We start from the raw sequence: 9540 nt of genomic DNA, 5'->3' as shown, positions 1-9540 counted from the left end.
CTATAATCAAACATTTATGGAATCTTGCAAAAAAGAAGGACAAGTTATGGATTGTTTTATTATATTAAAGGCAGGAGATCATGGGAAGTTGCAGGGAAACAAGCTTCTTGGATGGTGAGGAAGATCATGCAAGCAGGGCATTGGATTTCTGAAGCCGGAATACCAATTACAGAGATCATGGATGCAGAAGAATTCACCATTAAAGGTATATTGTATAAGATGCTTAGGGGGGAGTTCATCAAGGTGCCTTGGAGAAGGTTGTCATGTAATAGTCAAGGGAGCCCAAAGTGGAACTTCATACTCTACTTGACCATGCAAAGAAGATTATATACCAAGGACAGGCTAAAAAAATGGGGGATACAAATGGATCAAATGTGTTCATTATGCAAGTAAGAGCAAGAAACACACCGGCCAACATCTTTTCTTCTCATGCACTGTGGCTGCAAGGATATGGAGTAAACTTTTAAAGTGGCTATGTATAACCAGAAACACTGCAGGGTGGGATGAAGAATTGGAGTGGGCTATTACACATGCCACAGGCAAAGCAATGCAGGATGAAGTGTATAGAATAACTCTCTCAGCAGCAGTTTACTATGTATGGCAAGAGAGGAACTACAGAATTTTCTGAAAGAAAGAAAGAACCACGGAGGTGATCATCAGGAGCATAATTTAAGAAATCCATTGTAGAAGCAGTATGCAATCAAAGCTGGCTGATTTCATTCGTAATTTCAATTATTATCCATAGAATAGTAGCTAAGTAGTAAGGATAGTAGACTGAACTCTGAGATTGGGATTATGTCCATATCCAGAAGTCCAAAACTCTTTGTACATATTGATATATCTGGTAAATAAAGCTTACAGTTACCAAAAATATATTGAATCTTTTGATTTTTGAATAAAACATTAGTTAAATGATATTTAAATATTAAATATTTCTAAACATTGTTCCAATAAAACTAATTTGCCTATTTTCTCACGCGCATAGCCTACTAGCCTATCCTCCAATTTCTCTTCCCTTCATCTAATCTTTACTTATCAATTAATCTATAGATATTTTAAATTTGTTGTGCTTAATTAATAAAAATAATAATTTTAACTGTATTTATTTTTAAAGATAAGTTGATTTGTAACTATCCATATTAATCTTAAATACACTCTTTTTTAGAGATACATGATTTCTAACTATCCTTATTAATCTCAACATTAAATGTTTTTCTTTATAAAATATATATATAGAAATAATTTGAAATTAACAAAATATATTGAACTAAAAATACCATTGTGGACAAAATTTTAATATTTTAAAACACAATTAATTTTATGCATCCTTATATAATTTATAAAACATTGTTAAAAAATAAAATTTAATAATAAATAAATAAAAAATATATAATATATATAAATATAGACACTCAGTATTCACTAATAATTCATAATTGTCATTTTAAAATTTAAAAAATTATTCATTTTAAATTATCCGCGCAACGCGCGGGTGCATATACTAGTATAATATAAATAACTAATTAACAAAAAAAGTAGAAAATAAAAAATATCTCCTATTTTTTAATTTAAAATTTGAATTTCAAAACATAACTAACTAACCTTATCCCTATAAAATACACAATTCCATAACCCCACGACTTCCAAAAATAAACTGCTACCCACAACTTTATCAACCCAGTTTTTCATAAAAATCTATTATTTTCAGAACTTCTGTCATCATCCACTTCTATATAGTTTAACATGTATTGTGCATGATCCCGTCCGTCTTTTTATTTCTTGCTTTGTTTAGCCATCTCCTTGACCAAATTGTGATAAGGTGGTGTGCACCAACATCGATGTTTGTAACTGGCGGGACGATAATTAATAGAGATGGATTATCATAATGACTCCTCTAACTTTTTTTTCCTAACTTGAATAATGATGCCTCAACTTGAAATGTATTACATGATCATGTTGAAACTATGACTAAATCATTATATTATTTAATTCAGGTATATGAAAACAATTATATGTATTGAGATGCAACTATTCATGAGTTATTTCAGTATTAGATTTTGTTATTAGTTGATGTGTTGATGGTAATACAAAATATGAACTGTTTTTTTTATGTTATCTAATCTATTTAATTAATAAAATTTGAATAAATTATAATCTATAGAGTATTGTTATTCAGTAATTCATTTAATAATAATAATTATACGTATAGTTTTGCCCACTTGGTGTGTTATTGATTAAAATATCTTTGATCTATTGTCAATAAAGTCTTTTCTTTATTTTCTTGACTTAACCATGTCATTTGCTTCAAAAGTTGTTGGACTCATTCTGGCTTTTGTTGTCTGTTCAGTGTGGAAGTGCAATACCTGATGAAGGCGGCAACTGCACAGCGGCAAAATACATCAGTGTTTATAGCTAGATGATTAATGGATGGAGAGCGGGTGTTTGCACAGTGGCAAAAGACAATTCTACCTATGTGTAGCACTTCATAGTTCGTACAATGTCTCTTCAAGATAGCTCTTCCATTTCAATTTGTATGAGAAAAAATAGGAAACAGGGATAACGACATAACGTAGGGTAGTTAATGCAATTGCGATTCGAGTGGGGAGTTAATTTCCAGATTAAGAATTTTTCTTATTATTTCATTTTTTTATATTGTCTTCTATTTTTGAATTATTTTTTTTAAATCAACAAAGTAATAATAATATTTATAATATTCCATGTTATTTAAAAACACATTTTACATCAAATTCTAACCCTCAAATATTTAGGATGTCGATAAAAATAAAAATTTAGAAGATATTTACTTCTGAATTATCAAGAATAAAGTTTTGAAGTTATAACTACTTTGAAACTATTTGTAAATAATAATTTTTACTTGGAATATTTTTATATATAATTCATCAATTTTAAAAACTATTTTAATTTATAACCTATTTGGTATAAAATGTATTATTTTTTTTTAATTTGAGTTGCACTTGAAAGATAAAATATTTAAATTTTGATTAGTTATTTTTTTTCCTTTAGAAAAGAAAGAGAATAAAAGATGAAGAAAAATAAGAAAAAAATTCAAAAGAAAATATGAAATTTGTTTTCAATTGTATTTTTTACATAGAAAGCTACATCATTGAAAACACCGATTTCTTAAAAGTATGTGAACACTTTATAATTTACGGATATGTTGTGTGAATATAAAAATTAAATTATTTTATTGGATGCTAAACTGTCATTTTAATATTTAATTTTTACTCAATATATCATATTGGTAGTTTACTGAAAGGAAAAGCGTATTAAAAAATGAAAAGCAAAGTAATGAGGATGATAAAAAGGATGAAGATATTGTAGTGTGCGCGGATTATTTCTAAAAATTATTTTTTAAAAAATTATTTTTTTCTATAATTTATTTTGTTGTGTATCCTTATTTTATGAAATTATATTTGATTAAAATATTCGTGCAGCGCCCGGATACATATACTAGAATGTTCTGCATGTCCTCCGTTGTATTCTTAATAGATTTTTTATATAATTGAAGTAGAATTTTTTTTATTTGATTCTTATAGGAAATAAGACTTATTATCATTGTTATACAAGGCTCTAAGATGAAGTAACGTAAAAAAATGTACATTATATTTTATATATTACTATTTCATTGCTTATATTGTTTCTAACAAGGATTTAATGCCTTTTTTTTAGGTAGAAGGAAGAGGTAATGAAGTAACATTTAATTGTATATATTTTTGCGCTCTATCTAATATTAGAGTAAACACACAAATAATTTAAAGGAGGTTCAAATATTATTATTTTTTAAGGACAGTTTTTACAATATTTGTGAGACAATGTGTGAGTTTAACACGAAAATACAGCACACGATGTGTAAGTTAGAAGCACGTTTGAATCTTGTCATAGACGGTACTACAAGATAATTTTATCTTTATATATAGTATAATTTTCTAACTAAGAGATCGATTCTTTTGATATGCCCTATAGTAGAGTTAAAACTTATAAATACCAGGTGTTCATACCATGTTATTAAATGAAATGTACATAATAGTACAACAGTCACATAATTATTTTTATACGTTCTCTATTAGTTTAGTAGTATGTTTTATATTTTGATCCTTCTTTTTCATCTATAAATCCAATAAATAGTGTTGTTTGATAGTTATAATATATTATTATATTTAACAAATAATTAACCAGTGAATAATAAATTTTATAAATTATTTTTAATTTTTAATTATGACATTTTAAAATATTCGTACAACGCGCGGGTACGAATAGGTATTAATATACGGATTTGGAAGGCTGGATGATAAATCAAAAAATAAAATAAAATATTAATTAATTAGTTAAAATAAAATCGTAGAAGCAGGAAACAACCGTCGCGGGATCGGTGGTGAAACAAAAAGGCATATGAGTGTAGACATGAGTTAACAACAATTACAGAAGAATTTAACTCATTTTCCTACTCGAAGTCCTCCATTTTCTACAGTCAATTCGAAAAGCTTGAGGGAACAGAAATGGTGTCGTACGTGAGCTTGTTGCTGTACGGAGTGGGAGGAATAGTGGTGGCGGGGATGGCAATACTGGTCGCCTTTCAGGAAAAACTTGTATATGTTCCGGTCTTACCTGGACTCACTAAGGCATATCCAATTACTCCCGCTCGACTTCGACTCCTTTACGAAGATGTTTGGCTCAGATCTTCAGACGGTGTTCGTCTTCATGCTTGGTTCATCAAACTCTTCCCTGACTGCAAAGGTCTCTACACTCTCTCTTAAACTGCGTTTTCTTATGTTTTAATGAGGATTTATCTACTCTAATTAGACGAGATGGGCGTAATTTGTGTTCGATTTGTGATTTTCAACTAAATTAACCCATATTTTTTGAAGTTACTAGTGAACTTCCGGATGATTTTGACCTAATTTCAGTTGTACAACCTTTTTAGTTTATGTTTTACCTGAATTGTGCGAGAGAATTGGTGATTATGGATTAACGTTTATAGAAATGAGAGTTACTTTTTGAACGAAATAAGATTGGTTGATGTTGTTTTCTGATTTGCTCCTCAATTTTACTTGATAAATGATTCTTTGAGTATTCTGTTTGTGCAAATGAGCTATGATCTTCATATAAAATGATTAATTCCTGGATCCCAAGGGTTCAGAATTAGTAGGTACTTATGACTGCCAATAGTTTTGGCAAAATGTAGTGGGGGCAAACTGTTAGAATGCTGCTACAGATGCACATCAACATCTATCAGCGGAGATAAAAAATCCTGATTGTAAATTAGTGTGTATGATAGTGGTTATTATGTTGCCAAGGCAAGAAGTATGGATGTGGTGGCAGGGTTGCTAGTTAACCATCTATCATAGCAAAAATAGAACCTAAATACAATATCGACATTCACCTTTGAACTCCAAGTCAGTAGCTCATTTAAAGTTTTAAACTAATATATCTTCAGTACACTTAGCAACCTAACCACCTAGCTGGAGCATGCACAGCTATGATGTTTCCGCATTGTTTTCTACTGATGTAGGAAGTGATGCTTACAAGGATTTTAAACAAATTTGGATGTGTTGTCCACATATGATTAGTTTTTGTTTGCTGGTTAGTGTAATTTATGCTGAGATACTATTTTGGTTCTGCAGGTCCAACTATCATCTTTTTTCAAGAGAATGCAGGAAGTATCCTTTTGTTATAATGTCTTCTTGAATGATTTGCAGACCTTGTTTCCATATTCCTTTTCTTAATCTTCTTCTTGCACTCATGTTATAAAAGTCAACCCTATCTCGTTTGGTTATCCTTTACTAGTTAATTGCAGATATTGCACACCGTCTTGAAATGGTTCGCATAATGTTACAACGTTTGCAATGCAATGTTTTTATGCTTTCCTATCGAGGGTATAAATCATTTCCCCATATTTGTCAGTTTCATGTCTGTGCTTTGTCTTTGATTAACTAGTGTCTTTTTCATTTTCTAATAATTTTGTTGTAACAAAGTTACGGAGCCAGTGATGGATACCCTTCTCAGCATGGGATCACAAAGGATGCTCAGGTTTTGTTAGCTTTCCCAATTTCATAGATTTTGACCTAAACCTTATTTATGAAATTACATATTTGTGCTTGTCTTTTTCAATAGGCTGCACTGGATCATTTAGTTCAGAGGACCGATATTGACACATCAAGAATAGTAGTCTTTGGAAGGTCACTTGGAGGAGCTGTTGGTACTGTTCTTACCAAAAACAATCCTGACAAGGTAATGTAGCAATTCATTTTTATTTTGTCATGCTGTTAGGTTTAATAATGTCATAAAGCCCGATTATCTCTAATTTGTTTAGTTTCCTCTTTACTCCTTAAATTTAAGTTCAACATGGGCTCCATCATGGAAAGAGAATTCATAGTACTTTGTTAAGTTTCTTTCAAACTTATATGCTCTATGGGTACTCTTGGCTCCACCTGATTGAAGTAAATAACTTTTAGAGGCACTCTTTGGAGGTTGGTAGGAATACAAGCTTTCAAGCGAAAACTAAACTAATCTGAGTTCATCACCAGCATGAGAGGGGCAACTTATAAATATGACGAAGAAAAAAAGAACACTATTTTTTTTCTAGAATAAAAATAAAGCTACGTTTCTTTCCCTTTAGAGTAAAGAGAAATCTCTTCTGCACCTAAACTATTGACCGTAAGATAAGATATTAGCTTGTAATATAGTATTATTATTTGTAATACATGTAAAATTACAGGCTACTCCTCGTATATGTGGGATGTCTGATTTAGTTCTTTTTTTTATCACTTCTTCAATGGATGAGTTTAGGAGAATGTTTGCTCCCATTTTTCTCAAATAAAATAGAAGTCCATATAAACTTATGATGTTAGTCTCTTGGGTGTATAACCTCTACGATTTATCTCATGACCGTGATGTTCTTTAAGTACATTATCCTCTTTTGCGCTATTTGTTCATTATGTAGCTAAAAACTTTTGATGTTCTTCTAGTATTGAGACCCCATCAGAACCTGAGTTTGCTTAATCTTACTCCATTTCTACATACTTTAATCTTCATCCAATATTACATCCAGTTCATGCATAGGAGAAGAGTTTCGCATCTGAAAGAATGATAGTAGTCTACTGTTCAACTGAATCTTTATTGGTATTACAGAAAACATTAACTCCACATGCCAAGTGAAAAAATCTCCCTTAATGCAGTTCCATGGTTTGATGTGAGTGACCCAACTATCTAGATTTTGGTAATTCTATTAGTATTCTTCAGTTGATCCCGCGTTTCTTAGATGATCCGCAAATTGATATGCCTTGATTATGGTTTTCTTGTTTGATATTCAAGTTCCTTGTTTATGAATTTCCTGTTTGATGTGTGTGGTGATCAGTTTATTTTTGAGGTTTTCCCACTGCCGATTACATATAGTTGATTAAGCACGTTCTGGGTCAAGCTGCATAGAATAGAGTCTGTCTATTTTGTTTAGGGGAATCTATATGGACCTCTTTTTTGTTTCTTTCTGTTCTGTGTCGATCTTTCTGGGTTTTATTCCAAACTTTTCTGTTCCAAGGTGTTTAAATAGCTGAAAGTGCTTATAACTTGTACATGTGTTTTGACATTCAAATCCTAGTTTTCTTTCACTATCGTAGGTTGCTGGGCTCATTTTGGAGAATACTCTCACGTCTATCCTGGATATGGTTTTTTGACATTCAAATCCTAGTTTTCTTTCACTATTGTAGGTTGCTGGGCTCATTTTGGAGAATACTTTCACCTCTATCCTGGATATGGCAGGAGTTCTCTTGCCATTCTTGAAGTGGGTCATTGGTGGCAGTGGCTCAAAGGGTTTCAAACTTCTTAACTTTGTTGTTCGATCTCCATGGAATACCATTGATGTCATTGGTGAGGTGAGGATGCATCTTTATAACTCTCTCTGTCCCATTTGAATTGACTTGAGTTGACTTTTTCTTCAGAGAAATCTTCATTTTTTTGTTTTATTGAGTCTACTAAAGGTAGAGAAAGTTGTGAAGATGTGACTCAAGTTTGTAAAGTTTAAGTTAAGTTCTTGGAGGGATAAAAATTACGTTTCTAGCAAATAGTTCATAATTTTTAGGATGGACTAAAACAGAACTGGGTAATTAAATTGGATTGAGGTAATATATTTCATGGTTTAACTAATAGCGAAGTGTTCTAAAGTAGTAACGTGGATAAGTCATTTCAGATCCTTTTTTCTTAGTAGGCATTTGACCATAGAAACCAAATATTTTCCACTTTATTTGGAATTTCTGAAGTTGAAGTTGAAGATGGATTTGTATATGATTATAGTTTTTGCAAAGAATATTTGGTTGCTAATTCTCAAAAAAGAATATTTGGCTTCTTGAATGTACTTTTCCTAAGAGCATGAAATATGATTTGTACCCCTCAATTTTTAAAAACTAGCAAAACCATCAAACTTAATTAATTTACATGAATCATACAATCAAATCTGCTCTATAAGAGTAATATCTCATGATGGATAGTCATAATATCATAAATAGGATACCACATTTTTACAAAGTGAATCTTTATAGAAAAAAAAAAGAAACACAGAAATAGTCAGCTGGCTCCATTGATTTTGTTATCTATATTAACGTTGGACCAAACAGACATAAAAGCACCAACAAAGTAATGGAACAGAAAACTCTCCAAGAAAATGACAACCAGATCATACATAAAGCGGCCTAATTATCTACATACCTGTTTTACCATTTCAAAGGAACACAAAGAAAAATCAAAATCCAAGAGAAGTATATGAATCAAACCAAGGAAAAAATAATATTTCATAAGTAAAAGCACATATAATCAATGATTTAACCTCCCATGTAAGCACCCATTTCAAAAAAATGCATAAAAGAGTGATACTTAGTAGGCGTTTGGCCATGCGATACCATATCACGATATGGCATCGTGAGATGGAATCAGCGTTTGGACATGCGATTTTACGCTGATTCCATCTCATGAGATGTGATTCCATATTCTCCAAAAACCATGATATGGAGTTATATGGTAATTCCATATCATGATTTGAAATATTTTAATACAAAAATTGATCCACGAGTTTATATTTTGTTAAAACAACCCCACATTTATATCTACTAACCATTTATTTCATATGTAAATAAAATTTATAATCACACCATTACTTTTTAAAATTTATTATTCTCACCAACATATAGTCACTTTAACTCACACCAACCGATTGTTAAAGTGATGAAATATTATGGTCTATGAGCATGAAAATATAGTTGCGGATGATATTGACCAACAAATGGCTCAAAGTAACAATGTTGGTTCGTCTTCTCGGTCACATGATCGAGAAATGCAAGTTCAACGTGAGGAAATTGTCCGTACTATGTGGGAGGATTATATTAAAGACTAGTACGCCACAATTTATGTTCAATTATTTTTCTATTAAATTAAAGTTAGATGAAACAATTACTTAAGTAGAGAACAAATAACTTTATAATAATTTATTATGCGATTTTATAAATTTTTGTTTATTTGATAAGATTGAATAAA

General features: G+C 30.9%; 1 protein-coding gene across 2 annotated transcripts in view; it reads left to right on the top strand.

The window, feature by feature from the left end:
• Positions 1–4332: 4332 nt before the first annotated feature.
• Positions 4333–9540, top strand: part of LOC102597371 (protein bem46) — a 9378-nt gene continuing 4170 nt past the window's right edge. For both annotated transcript variants that reach the window (XM_006342288.2, XM_006342287.2), the window contains exons 1-6: positions 4333–4755; positions 5643–5678; positions 5816–5894; positions 5994–6048; positions 6133–6249; positions 7725–7889. In XM_006342288.2, the coding sequence (XP_006342350.1) occupies positions 4518–4755; positions 5643–5678; positions 5816–5894; positions 5994–6048; positions 6133–6249; positions 7725–7889 (690 nt within the window). In that variant the 5' untranslated portion in view covers positions 4333–4517. The remainder of the gene's footprint in view (positions 4756–5642; positions 5679–5815; positions 5895–5993; positions 6049–6132; positions 6250–7724; positions 7890–9540) is intronic.

Source organism: Solanum tuberosum, unplaced genomic scaffold (genome assembly GCF_000226075.1).
Source record: "Solanum tuberosum cultivar DM 1-3 516 R44 unplaced genomic scaffold, SolTub_3.0 scf00037, whole genome shotgun sequence".
Classification (NCBI taxonomy): Eukaryota; Viridiplantae; Streptophyta; class Magnoliopsida; order Solanales; family Solanaceae; genus Solanum; species Solanum tuberosum.
The sequence above is the reverse complement of the archived record's forward strand: the minus strand, read 5'-3'. Positions and strand labels throughout refer to the sequence as shown.